The sequence below is a fragment of the Colias eurytheme genome, chromosome 26 (genome assembly GCF_061535395.1).
Source record: "Colias eurytheme isolate Ceu_HAF_F1 chromosome 26, ilColEury1 Martin Lab GWU primary, whole genome shotgun sequence".
Lineage (NCBI taxonomy): Eukaryota > Metazoa > Arthropoda > Insecta > Lepidoptera > Pieridae > Colias > Colias eurytheme.
Genome location: NC_143005.1, coordinates 4,513,409 through 4,528,423, shown reverse-complemented (window position 1 = coordinate 4,528,423; position 15,015 = coordinate 4,513,409). Strand labels below are relative to the sequence as shown.

Sequence of the window (15,015 nt, the reverse complement as noted above, 5' to 3'; positions counted from 1 at the left end):
TTTATCAAAACACCACGCGGGCAAAGCCGCGGGCGGACGCTAGTAAGGAAATAAGTTGTTAAATATTGATTGCTTGAATTATGACAATATCATAATTCATAATATATGTGTTTATAACATATAAATGTGTGATTATATATGAATGCTGAAACACCTGATAAAGAAGAATGAAATAACTTGTAGGTAAATTGATAAATGAACAAAAATGAAATCTCAAATACTTGACTGCTCAACACATTGAATTCTAAATCAGAAAAAAAGGAAAACATAGAACGTGACCCAAGTTCATTATATTACTCGGATACAATAATTCAAATCGTGCGAATAAGACATAATAATCATATTATCGCAAAGTAATTACGCTCGCACCGGACGACGCTTCAATTAAAGCTACTTTCTATAGGTACGTAAACACACCTAGCTTTCTTCGTTAATGAACTGCCCCCATACCATGATGTCTTAAAGCAGCATTATTTCCAGTGTGGAATCATGACAGGACTATATTATGTATAGGTTGTCTAGCGCCGTAATACCGCTATAAGATATCTTGGAATCCCTCCTATAGTATGACAAACGACAAGGCATTTTTCCCGTCCGATTAGGGCCCTTCTGGCCTCCTCCACTCAAGCGACAGCCCAAGCCGAGGTTCGAGATCCCCGTCAAGGGGGGACGCCCTTGTGCATGTCGCTACCAGGGTGAACCTTCAGTTCACCCCCGCGTCCGCGTTAAAATGTAGAAGCCCTTCTGGCTAACATTGAGAGACACCACAAAAAAAAAGGCATTTTTCTGAAAACAATGGATATTAGAGCGCAGGATCATCTGCGGTTTTCGGTTTGAATGAAGAAAAAGAGAATCGTTTATTTCAAACTAACACATAACCGTTAATAAAAAGAAAAACATATAAATTTGTGATTTCTGGATCTTTTGGAAAAGTTACTAAATTCTTATTCAAAGATTACTGGTAATATATCGATTATGCTCTATGTGAGCAATTTTAATATGAAACGACCAGACTTGATTAAGATTATGATTAATAACGACTAATATTCTATGCAAATTCAAACGTGATGGATTCATAGAGAAATTATAAAAAATTATTTGCGCATACAAGCAATTTATAGACCGGTTCAGAAATTGATTGTGAGGCGACGTGCTTTCCAAATCAGACAAAAACTCAGTAAGAAATAGTTAATTTACTTATTACCATGAACATTCCCCGACTAGTGAAAGTATGAAGGATCGATTTATAGCAGCGAATAAAACAATCTATTTTTACAGTGGCTCATAATAATTTATGACGTACTTTGTGAAAAAAATAAGTAAAAACAGGTCCATTTTGTTTGTAATTGCGATGCTAATAGTACTCTTGTGAAATTACAAATTACTTACAGCTTCTTTACATTTTCAGCTATGTAAAAGGTATTTATTATAATGGCAATTTAATTGTTACAATTTAACGTTAGTATTATTAAATATAATAAATTCCATTTGTCCTAGTAATTTTCAAATGAATACTTAATAAGACCACAGACCTTGTAGGTAGTGTAAAAGCATGTAAACGTAGGTTTTGGACCATTTATGATAAAGAAGATTGTTTGTTTGTTTGACCGCGATAATCTCAGGAACAGGTCCGATTTGAAAAATTATTTCGGTGTTAGATAGCCCATTTATATAGCTCTAAGACCAACAGGAGCGGAGGCACGCGGGTAAAACCGCGGGGCACAGCTAGTATTAACATAATATGAGTGTAATCTTCTTATATATAAAAATGAATCGCAAAATGTGTTGGTAAGCGCATAACTCGAGAACGGCTGAACCGATTTCGATAATTCTTTTTTTATTATATTCCTTGAAGTACGAGGATGGTTTTTATGTAGAGAAAACGTAAATATGTACCACGGGCGAAGCCGGGGCGGACCGCTAGTATATTATAAAAATAATAATTATCTAGCATAAGAGCATATAAGTTTAAAAGTAGTACGTGTGAAGTGCAACAATATATGACCGCAATAAGCGACGGTATGAACAAATTTCCCACGACTTGTTTTATTTAATATGATATGCGTTATACATATAATATGTACATAGTATGATATCCCTAATAAAACAGATCTTATACCCTAATAATATCTTCTTAATACTATTATAAAGGCGAAAGTTTGTATGGATGTATGGATGTATGGATGTTTATTACTCTTTCACGTAAAAACTACTGAACCGATTACAATGAAATTTAGCACACATATAGAGGGTAACTTGGATTAACACAAAGGATAGGTTTTATCCCGGAAATCCCACGGGAACGGGAACTATGCGGGTTTTCCTTTGAAAACGCGGGCGAAGCCGCGGGCGGAAATCTAGTAGAATATAACGTGAATCATCAATCGTCATAAAAATATACATTGAAATCCTGTTATTTGTAGTTGCTAAATAAATTATATTCCATAATACTGCTGCACTCTATAATTTATCCCTTGTACATTTTGAACATAATATAAATCGATAATTTTAAAATTAAGAACATATAGGTAAAGCGTTGACCAATTAAAAAAAAGTTATAGTTACACCATAAGAAAAAAACAGAACAACTTAAGAAACTTCGTCGTACACATTCTTGACCTTTACTTGTCATCACCTACAACTTTTTATGAGCTCAAAAGACTATCCATAAACAAAATAGTCTGGCCACTAACGGCCAAACATCGCCACAACATAACGGTAAGTGTAAATTCTCACCATCTCACCACTAAACTCTAATAACCAGCACGAATCCCTTATCATTTAAGCCCGCATCAATCTAGCCAGTAACAAGGTAAGGTTACAACTACAAGGATCACGATTCTCTCTGATCGTGACCATTCTGTGGAGCACATCTTTAAAACTGGACTTGCACAATTAAAACTCTAGACTGTAACTTTATACTTACAGAACTTTTACCTCCTATTGATTACTAGATTTCCGCCCGCGTTTTCAAAGGAAAACCCGCATAGTTCCCGTTCCCGTGGGTTTTCCGGGATAAAACCTATCCTATGTGTTAATCCAAGTTACCCTCTATATGTGTGCTAAATTTCATTGTTATCGGTTCAGTAGTTTTTACGTGAAAGAGTAACAAACATCCATACAAACTTTTGCCTTTATAATTTGATCAATTTAAGAGGTGCTAACTGTAGCTTTAATGTGAATCTAGATTAATATGTAGTGGGTCGTCTTGTATGTATTTCAGTGTTCCCACATTTTATGTAGCGTTTGCAATACGTAACAGATAATACGTAATACTAAATGGAAAGGGAAGACAGGTGTGGTTTGAAGAAGGACAAATTTCGACCCGTGGAACCACATAATATGATATTTAAAACACCAATGACAAAACGATCGAAGTTGGTAATTATTATTGTTTAAGTAGGTAGATTTCATAATAAAATTGGTGCCAAATTTATAATAAGCATCTTAGAAAGATTCGTAGCTTCGACCAGTTTAAAAACTAAATCTACGAATGTACAACTGCTCAGGAATTAGACGTCCCCAAATAACACTGAAACAATTACGAAATAAACGGTTACCTCAAAAATTCCATAAGCCTTTAGATACGGTATGATTACTCAACACGTTAAGCTATCAACGAGGTACTGAGAAAACTAACAGAGTGCGTGAGCTAGCCCTAATTGGTCTGCTCATTTCGTTAAGGGGAAGCTATGTACTTAAATTAATTACCTGGGTAAGGTTTTGGTGACTTGACATACGATTTATGTTCAATTGTTGAAAGGTAAATAAATGTACTATTTCATTTAGAGCTTCGCATCTGAAGAATTTTCAAGGAATGACAGTTGTATGAATGAATAAAATGAATGTTGGATAGATAGGATGAAATGAAAGGAACATGTAAACTGAAAGCTGAATAAATAACAGTTAATGTATGCAATGAAATTGATTCCATAACAGAGAAATATATGTACACAACAGGTTTTTCATTGGAACAGTAGGTACGTACCTATTACCTAAGCGGCGAATATCATTGCTTCTTACATTTTTTATTGACAAAAACACATGCATAACAAATTTGTTTCGGAAACGATCAAATGCTTGCGGTTATCTATTTCCAGACACCAATTTAGTAGAAAATATCTATCCAACGAATAAATCATACCAAAACGGTTCTACCATAAAACATTACCCTTGACTATATCTAAAAATATGTAGAAAAACATATCCAAAGCTTGCAAAATGTTAGAACACGCAACTGTCACATAATAGTGCTAATGAAAACGGTTTGACAGACACGTTCTGTAGAATTCACCAAACCTTCTATTTACCTATAACATACCTCGTGATTTACGTAACAAAAACATAGAAATTACGCAGTTAGAAATCGATCAATATTCTTTTGAACAATACCAGATAGACATGCATCAAACTTTATATATAAATTTTTGGTCTTAAAATCTTGTTGTTCATTTTGAAAAAATATCCAAAATAAATAACAAAGGCGTATGATGTCGTAAGTAAGCATACTCGATATGGGCGTATTACAAAGGTATTAGAAATTTACAGACTTTCAGATGAAGAAAGAGCGTGAAAATTCGTAGGCCAGAAAATTTGTTTAGTTGGTTAGTGAGCAAAATTTACGAGAGTTTAAATGTATAGACAATGGTGAAAAGCCGAAGACCGTAATGTGACCGAATTCTAGAAACAAAATTCTGACCATCATTTTTCTTTTTGTCATTGAGTACTAAGACCCCTGTAGAACCGCCACAAAATTTCGGGTCATTTGTAACAGGATGGCGGTTCTACAGGGGTCTTAGTACGCAATGACAAAAAGAAAAATGATGGTCAGAACGCTGATACCGGATACCTTAAGATACTGTAATATAAAATATTAGAGTATCTTAAGATAAAATATTAGTATCTTCACCGTGTGCGATGCGCTTAATACTTATTTTATTTAAAGGTCATAAACAATAACCTCAAAGGAAATTCACAAGCTATTTCCAACAATTTACGCTATTATAATATTCAACGTTCACATCAGATGTTTAAAATGTCACTGAACCGAATTGTGCGTACTTACTTCAGGTAAAAACAAAAAACGTAGCACACGATATGTACGACGTTTTAAAAGAAAAGTCAACCAAAGAAAGTTTAAGAGGACAGAGGAATGCATGATTTGACAAAAATGCCTAGTTTTGTGTTAGATAATTTCCATATCTCTATCTTATTGAGCATATTACGAATAGAGTATCATATTATGAAGAGAAGGAAAGGAGGACTAGAATTTAATGTAGTAATCTAGAGATTTAGAGAATCTAAATGTCTTCTATACGAGCAATAACTTAACAGTAAATTCACGTAAATTCTTTCCCTTAATAAAAATGTGTATTCCAAAGTCAAACTTCCAAAAACATGTAAATTTGAAAACGCAAATCTCCTTTAGTGAAATTAATATCAATAAAGGAACCAAGGACTATTTTTATATTATGGCTTTTTCCTAGACGTTTCCTAGTTTGTTAGACGTATCCTTGCTAACATACTATTTCAAACGATTACTAATAGACTTGCAGACAACTCGTGTAACTTTAAATTACTTTACGAATTATTTACAAAATATTAATCCAAATTGTTACATTATTTCCGTGTGAAATTTAATGAAATGTATTTCTGAAAGATGAACGTCTGAAAAAAGAAAACGTATTTAAAAGGATGCAGTTATTTTTCCCTACAATTTATTTCTTAAGTGACTTACAACGAATTTTAAAGATAGCAGATATCCGTGATTCAACAAGACAATCAAATGAACCTAAAAAAACAAATGTATTGAAAGCGTTTTCCTTCAGTCTATATTAGTGTTATTTTCGGCATCGTAAATTTGTTGTGTCTTTATAGGTCAAGAGCTCTTATTGCGTCGACTTCTGATGTACAGATAGTCGCTAGGTAGTATTTTATTTCGATTGTTGAAATATAAATTAAGGAACTAAAATCAAATTCTTTCAATGGAATGGTTTATCTATACAAATATTATAAAGAGGAAAGGTTTGATTTTTTGTTTGTTTGTTTGTTTGTATGAATTGAATAGGCTCCGAAACTACTTGGCAGATTTGAAAAATTCTTTCACTGTTGGAAAGCTACATCATTTCTGAGTGACATAGGCTAGGTTTTATCCCGGAAATCCCACGGGAACGGGAACTATGCGGGTTTTTTTTTGAAAACGCGGGCGAAGCCGCAGGCGGAAAGCTAGTCATGTATATGTATGGATTTTATTACAAAAAATACCAAGTTATTGGACGTTAAAGCAATCCCATTCAATCCCTACTGAATTTTGTATTCTGTAACATTAAACGCAGAATTTTCTCAATTATATTTTCCATTCAGCCCTCGCTTTTTAAAAACCGAAATGCCGCGTTTAATATCAGGTATATTTTTCTTTATTTTTCACAGCAATGATTCACCCTAAATTCTTTCATCCCGATTTTCTTTCTATGTTTTACGCATCAGTATGCCTGGTTCTTTGAAGTTCATCCCATTTCAACTCAAGGGCACATTAAATATCGTTAATAAATACTGAATTTTCGATTAGGCCCACCAATGCTTTTATCTGGCAGTCGGTTTATTTTAACTGTGTTTTGTATATACGCTTACGCGAAAATTACGAGCCAATTAAATTTTTAACGCGATGGGTATTTTTATAGTATTCGATACGATATCGTTACGGCATAAAACTTTACGATTAATACGAACAACGAATACAATTAGTGGCTCTAAGGTGAAACGCCTTTGGCATCTTTTGTCTAGCCTATTTCACGTCCTTGCTGGGCATGTTGTATAAAAGTAGTTTAACATGAACTGAAACACTAGAATTTGGCAGGTGGCTTCACTCCTATATGTTCCACGTGCCTTATACAACTTTCCATCTCATATATCATCTACTTCGAATTTTACTACCGCCCATAAAGTATCATATAGAAGTTCCCAAAAATCGGCTCAGGCTGTTACTATGGATCAAATTTCATGTTTGAGATTTTACGTAGGTATCTAACTGATATTTAGTTATGCTTATTATTATTGAATTTAAATAATGAATTTCAAACGTTTCGTTTACGTTACGTTCAAGCATTATGTCATTTCAGGTAGTTAATATGAAATAATAAAAAATTACCTAACGATAATTTTTTTATTTTTTATTTCAAAAAACATACGATATCGTCTCGGACATTATAATAACGCTTTTATATCAAAATATTTTAATAAAACCTCGAGTGACGTTAATTGAATGTATGTCAGTATGTTTGTAAAATTCATGTTTGAATTAATATTTTCTCACTTCAATAACTTCAATTGTTTATTTGATTAAAATTTAAAATATTTAATTTTGCACATCATAAATAAAATTATTTTTTCATCGTTGTATTTATATAGCGAATACAATTGTTTTGATAAAAAAGAGCGTGTGTGCCGAGCACACGTGTCAGAAGTGAAACTTCTTTGCCAAGATGCAAAGATAGCAAAATCGTCGCCTTACTCCATGACGTGACGGTATTGCCATGACACGACCTTGAAATCTTCTCTTCTCTTACTCTCAACGCGCCTAAGGAAGTTTCACTTCAAAAATTCGAATGTATAAAAAAAATAAAGTTTTGTACTTACTGGTCGGTCGAAACTTCGACACGTCCGTGCCACATTTCTCCCTGTTGTATAAAAGTTTCTTGCAAACACGCCATGGTCCGAAGTATCCTTGGTCGAAGTTTGGATTCTCCACTGAAACAAAGGGATAACAGTAAATTCAAATGTCCAAACACATTTATTCTTTTAAAACTTATTTTAGATATTTTAGAATATTTTGATATCAAGACTTATTTATTACTAGAGGTCCGCCCCGGCTTCGCCCTTGGTACATATTTCGCAATAAAAGGTAGCCTATGTCCTTTCTCGGGTATCAAAATATCTCCATACCAAATTTCATGCAAATTGGTTCAGTAGTTTAGGCGTGATTGAGTAACAGACAGAAAGACAGAGTTACTTTCGCATTTATAATATTAGTATGGATTGTCGAAAACCTCACGATTAAATTATTGAAGCGCTATAAAAAATGATAATTATGTTGATTGCAATAATTAAGACAAAACGTGAGGGTATCGCCTTCACCATGGATATTTTTCTACTTTATAACATTATTAACACACTATTATATGAATTATAATAATCATCTTATATATAAAATTCTCGTGTCACAATGTTAGTCTGCATACTCCTCCGAAACGGGTGGACCGATTCTCATGAAATTTTCTGTGCATATCGGGTAAGTCTGAGAATCGGACAACATCTATTTTTCATATGTACCACGGGCGAAGCCGGGGCGGACCGCTAGTCTTATATATAAAATTCTCGTGTCACAATGTTAGTCTGCATACTCCTCCGAAACGGGTGGACCGATTCTCATGAAATTTTCTGTGCATATCGGGTAAGTCTGAGAATCGGCCAACATCTATTTTTCATATGTACCACGGGCGAAGCCGGGGCGGGCCGCTAGTATTATTATAATTTTCTTAACAAGAAGATAAACGAACACGTCATACACAATGTATTGACTGTTAGTATATTGACACAGTAAAATTATTAGTTTTAGATTTCTGGAACCTCAAGACTGGATAAGATCATGAATTAAGTAATATTAAACCTTCATCAACCAACACAATAACTACATTACAATGCTAAAAATAGGTAGGAAAGTTGGGCAATTTTAATTAAAGAAATTTTATAGGGCTTCATTGATGCATTAGCAAACATGATATTTTCTATTCCGACTCATCACGGGCTACATTTATCACCTGCTTAATAAATTGCTTGTGACATAATAGAATCTCGTACAAGACTAACTCAATGAAGCTATTAATTACTTATTCAGTCATGATAATTACACAAACCACAATGATAATTGGTGAGCGAAACGTGTAGATAATTTCTGCTGTAACTTTTAGATCTAGCGCGCACGAGCAATTTTGTCTCCGCAACTATTTTGTCTCTCCCATCAATTTGTATGGGGAGTTGCGTCGCTACGTGCGCGCACTTTCATACTAGCCCATAGGTGGGAGAGACAAAATAGTTGCGGAGACAAAGTTGCTCGTGCGCGCACTGTCTTATTGAATGGCGCCATGGGAAACAATTGCGTGTAATAGTTTTAAGTTTAAAATTGTTTTATAACTTTTTATGTGTAGGTATAAATTTGAAAATATTAAATTTTGTTTATTATTTCATAGAAGTATGGAAGTTTTTTTATGTACCTATATTCCTACATTGTACATCTACAAATTGACGATATTTAGTAGTTAATAAAATTTACGATGTACATAAACATATATGTAAATGATTACACGTATAAAATGTTTTGTCTATATTTCCCTTTTTACATGAATTGTTGTTGTAGTTATTTTACACACAATATGAGCTTCCCTTTGTAAAAATAAATAATAATTAATTAATGTTTATTGTTTTGACCTCACCTGTCTTTGTAAGTTATTATTGACATCACCATGTATGACGTGACATGTTTTGTAGTTGTGTAATTTTTATTTTATTTAATGCTTAGTTTTAAATGAATTTATGATCATTAATTGATATGCATATAGAATATGACAGAAAGAAAAAATATACACAAAGGCACAGACCACAGTATAGTTAAGATTTTTAGTTATAGGAAAGATATTTTCTGTAACAATACCTACGTCTATTATAATATCTTCATAAACATTCGTAAATCAGTATCAAATACAAGCTAACTAGGTTGAAATGATCCTGCGAATTGGCAACTATCTAATTTGTACCGAGGTTTAGCTGACATTGAGTATAATTTACCAGTTTTATTTCACGTGAGAAACAACAACCACAGATTGGTTTCATTCATAAATAAACGTTTAAATTGTATGTCGATGAATAATATATTAACTATGGGGAGGTTTCTCTAAAGTTTAAATAGTATCTGTAACTTCACTGGCAATATATCTCGTAGTACCGGTAAGTAGGCCTATGTGTTAATCAAGATTTTAATCTATCTCTGTGCAAAATTTCATAGGTACCGGATCAGAACATTTTGCGGAAAGAATAACAATTCATTGTTCATACATAGGTACGCCAACCTCAAGATCGTTCGTACGTTTATACTTAACAACCCACCAGGCAGATGATTTTGAAAGTATTCCGATAGTAGTTGAAATATTATGAAAACTTTTACAAAAATACGAAAACTACCCTGTTCTACTTATACCCTATATAACGAGGGGTGCGGTGACATGATTGGTAGGAGCGTGACCCATTTTCTTTTCGACATTAAAAACGTGAGGTTCGTTCGACTGTCTGCCCTTATTTTACCCGTCGCGGTCGCAAAGACATTCTTGATAAAGTTAGTACTGTAAAGCTACTCACGGATATCCCGAGTTGGAAAGGCGAATTTTTATTCAAGTCTAGATCGAAATCCGGCCTTTTTATGTTATATCATAGATAGATGCTAATTTCTATTTCTTATTATTTTAACCCGAAAATCGTGTATTTCTTTCCAATCTCCTGTTATATCTGACTATCCTTCTCTCTTCATCCTTTACGTGAATCGACCGTTTTACAAAAAATGTAATGGAATAGAATAGAAAACTGCGTGTGTATATCAATTACTAGCTTTCCACCCGCGGCATCGCCCGCGCAGTCATAGAAAAACCCGCATAGTTCCCGTGGGATTTCCGGGATAAAACCTATCCTATGTCGTGTCTCGGGTATCAAAATATCTCTATACCAAATTTCATGCAAATTGGTTCAGTAGTTAAGGCGTGGTTGAGTAACAGACAGACAGACAGACAGAGTTACTTTCGCATTTATAATATTAGTATGGATTATTAAATAGCTCTAAGTAGTAAAAAGAAAGTAAATAAGATTAAAATGTAGGGTAAGCTTTATCAAAATTTTACGATTCCAAAGCGTGTAAGGTAATCGGCAGGTGCATAATATAAGTAAGCATGAAGTATTACGCCGTACCAAATTTTATATTGAACTCAAAAACTACTAAACTTGGATGGAATATAATACATCCGAAAATGCATTATTTCAAACTTATATTATCCTGATAAATTTTTGGCAATACTAGAAATGCCTTTTTGGCATCCCTATACGAGTAAATACATCATCTAGCAGATAGAACAGGATGGAGGTAGTTTTATAAATGTCAACTAGCAATGCCCTGCGGTTTCACCCGCATAGATAGCGATATCGTTACAGTGAAAAGTCTACTATAGGTTTAATTTTTAATCACATGAAAATCACCTTTACCCCGTCCCGCACTACGGCCTTTTTTTTTTTTGTTTTAGTGGGGAAATCTTTCATAGATACCCACGGCCTCCGGGGGAGGGGCCGTGGGTTATGTCGGATTCCTACCGACCAAAACCCCACTGTGTTCCGTCAAGACGCATATTGGTAGAATTCCTCCGTGACCCCCGCACTACGGCCTGCTCGAACAGTATACCTACTATTTTCTGTAGATTGACACTTTTAAAAATTCGTTATATCTTTTGAATGGAATATCCAATTCTTTTCATTTAAAAAGTATTTTGCTGGTATTGAAACAGTCTATAATAAAACATCATTTAATGGGATAAGGATTAATATATGTGTATGGATAACATGGTTTGATTACTGTCGGCACTTCTATTTACTTTGAAAACGTAAAAAAGTTGTTGTAGTAACATAACTACTGAAGATGGACATATGGTATCGCGGACTTTTTTGTAGATATTGATTCATTCTATAATACCGTAGAACATTTTTTTGTTCTATCTTCAATAGATTCCGCAGCGCACGCGATGACAGAAGTTTTATTGAGGATTTTTTTACACCTTGGGTTACATTATTGCATTTTTGGTAAGGATCTCTAATTTTTTTGAAAATGCAATATAGCCTATGTTGCTCAGTAAAGATGCAGCTTTCAAATGGTGAAAGAATTTTTGAAATCGGTCCAGTAGTTTATGCGTGAAAACCATACATACATACATACATACATACTTACAAACTTTTCCTCTTTATAATATTAGTATAGATTACCTACTTTTAATGTAATCAAGCATAAGCTTATGCAGTGAGCGTGAGCATTCGTTTATATTTTTCAAGAAAATATTTTTTCTAATAATACAAACAAATGGGCCGATTACCAAAACAAAATACCTACCTATATTTGTTTTACTATTGCATATCAACCAATCTTAAACAGGTTAATTATAACGGTAAGATAGCACTTTATTCTTATAGAACACGTACTTCAATACAAACGAACGTGTCGAGCCTTTCAACTAATGATATGTATCGGCTATTACAAGACAGAAACGCGTCAAGAACGTGAATTGATATAAGCGCATCAACAATTGACCAGTGACCACAGAACATTGCCATTTGCCGCAAATGGAAGTCTGTTTGTTTGAAGACCAGCTATCGAACAAGGTTGGGTCACCTTCAACCGGAGAAGTCGCGACGGATAATTTAAGATATGATTTTTGTATAGAGATATTTAGGGGGCTAGCGGACATAGATAGCGGCTACTTTTAACCGTTGTAAAAAATCCCATAGAAACTTCGTTTGAGTATGGGGGCGAAGGCGCATTCGGAAATCATTATCCTTTATCACAATAAAATCGTCATCAAAAAATATGCATGCCGGCAAATTGCATTTAAGTTGCTAGCTATAGCTATATTTATGTATAAATACAATTTGTTAAATAACAATGAAATCGGAAAGACCATGTCACAAAAATATCATTCTGACTTTGCCTTGATGAGTAGTGGTGCGAACTGTCGAGTATATAGGGGTCTTCTCTTTGCACATTCAAAAGTTACATCACTGGCTGCAGTACTAATTACACCACGTCTTCTAGAACCTGAGTGGCACATTTGCACCTCATTAACACTGAGTCACATGTCAATTGTCCGACCTTGTGCGGTTCAAATGTTTCAACCCGCTTTCTTACTCATACCGTTTTTAATTGGCTCATTCATGCCAACTTTTGCATTGATAGCTATTCAGACGCTAGATTGCGTTTGCATATAATGTAGGATGTATTCACATCCTTAGAAGAATTGGGAAGTTACTAGTATGAATATTTGATAATCATGAGGATTTTGTTAGCTAAACTTTGAAACACTTTTAGACTGAATGGATATCAATATATATGAAACCATCCTATCTATTTTGCACATTAACATATTTATTTATTTATTTAAATACTTTATTGTACTGCCAACAAAAAAAATTACAAAAAGAAAACTTATACTAAAAGAAGACACAGCACAGATGGCGGCCTTATCACTTATAAGTGATTTCTTCCAGGCAACCAACTGATGATGGGATAACATAATAGAAAAAATAGGGATACATATTTGATGTATTGTTAAATATGAATATTAAAAAGGGATAAATTATTAGCTGTTTCAAGCGCTTCAAGCAGTTTTATTACATTATACAAATTACAATAGATGGAAGAATTATCCTTGCATTTTTATAGCCGTTAACATCTGATCAAAACAAGATATTAGTCACACATTAATATGTACGACATAAGGCACTTGGTTGTATGTATGTACGTACATATATTGGAACAATATTCAGTATGTCACTAGAATTGCAGTCAACGGCTAGAAGTGATTCATAGGAATCGATACCTTTGAATATACAAATATATATGTATGAAGATATACGTAATAACACCTGTATGTAATGTGATACATGTTTTAAGGTTAATAATGGTAAGGCCGAAGACTTTACCGTATCAAGGGGTAGTTCTGTATATTGTATAGTTCTATAAAGAATTCCCTTGTGATCTGGAGCTTGTTATTTGATTTTCCTGTATCTTCCTTTCCAAGAAAATATCACTACACAGTGTGTAATCAAAATTTGCTCTTGCCTAAAAGAATGAGCTATCAAAACAATTCTGAAAATTGCCTATTCACCAATAATTGCACCTGACCTCCTACTGATAACAACAACACGCTAACTTTGAAATCAAGGAAAAACTACAACAACAAAAACGATATATTATCCACAGTATTGTATATCCCTGATTATAATTGAATATTTTCCATCGCGTGTACATTGACAGAAGATACAAGAAAATGCCATATTCTTGTAGTGTCTTAACGTGGGAATCTACAGACTAATCTTCAGAAAAGTGCTCTTTCCTTTGTTGGTTTTGCCTTTACATTGATCAGTTAAAAAAACAACCTTCGTCATGCAATATTATATTCATGTTTAAATTAATTTATAACTTATTACAAAAATGGCATCGCATTCGACTTTAAACTCGTGACTTCCAACTTCAAGCACAATGTCGCAACATTTATCTCATCTAAAAGGACGAATCACGCTTTCATACAAATCAGCAGTCAATTGAATTACGTCGTCACTGACAATGGATGGTGCTTTTGCATCAATGCATTCGTGAGTTCTGCTTACAGCTGTGTACCACAGTAAAAATATACGAACGGTACGGAAACTTTGACGAAACGTTCAAAATGCACTACGTACGCAAACGCATTACGCGCATATTACGCACACAAACATACCGAGTCTCCAAATGGTACTCCGAAGCGGCTGGTCGCTTAGAAGTAAGTCTCTTAAAATTTAAATACCAGTTGCGTATGCAGTTTGTGTGAGTGAGCCGTTTCGAACGTTTTGTAGGGAGTTTTGCTACTGTTCATATTATATCTATTTACTGTGTGTGTACTGAACAATAACTCGTAAAACGCAAGGCGATAATTTTAACGATTGTACCACATTCTACTGAGCGCCGGTAAACCGATAGCCTAGTTCGCATCTAGACATAAAACTGCACTGTGGAAGGTAAATTCGCGGCGTAAATTTTTTATTAGACTGATGGTTGATATTGATTGGTTGGCGCCTTTTATTATAGACTTTGTAAACTAGAATACGTTGATGATTTTCTTTATAAATGGCTTGATAGAAATGCGGGCCTTTCAAACAAGTAAATAGGCGATTGATGTGATT

The 15,015-nt window shown here is 34.1% G+C and overlaps 1 protein-coding gene across 2 annotated transcripts in view; it reads right to left on the bottom strand.

Annotated features, from left to right (window-relative positions):
* Window positions 1–15,015, bottom strand: part of LOC149897141 (uncharacterized) — a 40,612-nt gene that overhangs the window by 20,203 nt on the left and 5,394 nt on the right. For both annotated transcript variants that reach the window (XM_090116855.1, XM_090116856.1), the window contains one exon: window positions 7,636–7,746. In XM_090116855.1, coding sequence (XP_089972981.1) covers window positions 7,636–7,746 — 111 coding nt within the window. The remainder of the gene's footprint in view (window positions 1–7,635; window positions 7,747–15,015) is intronic.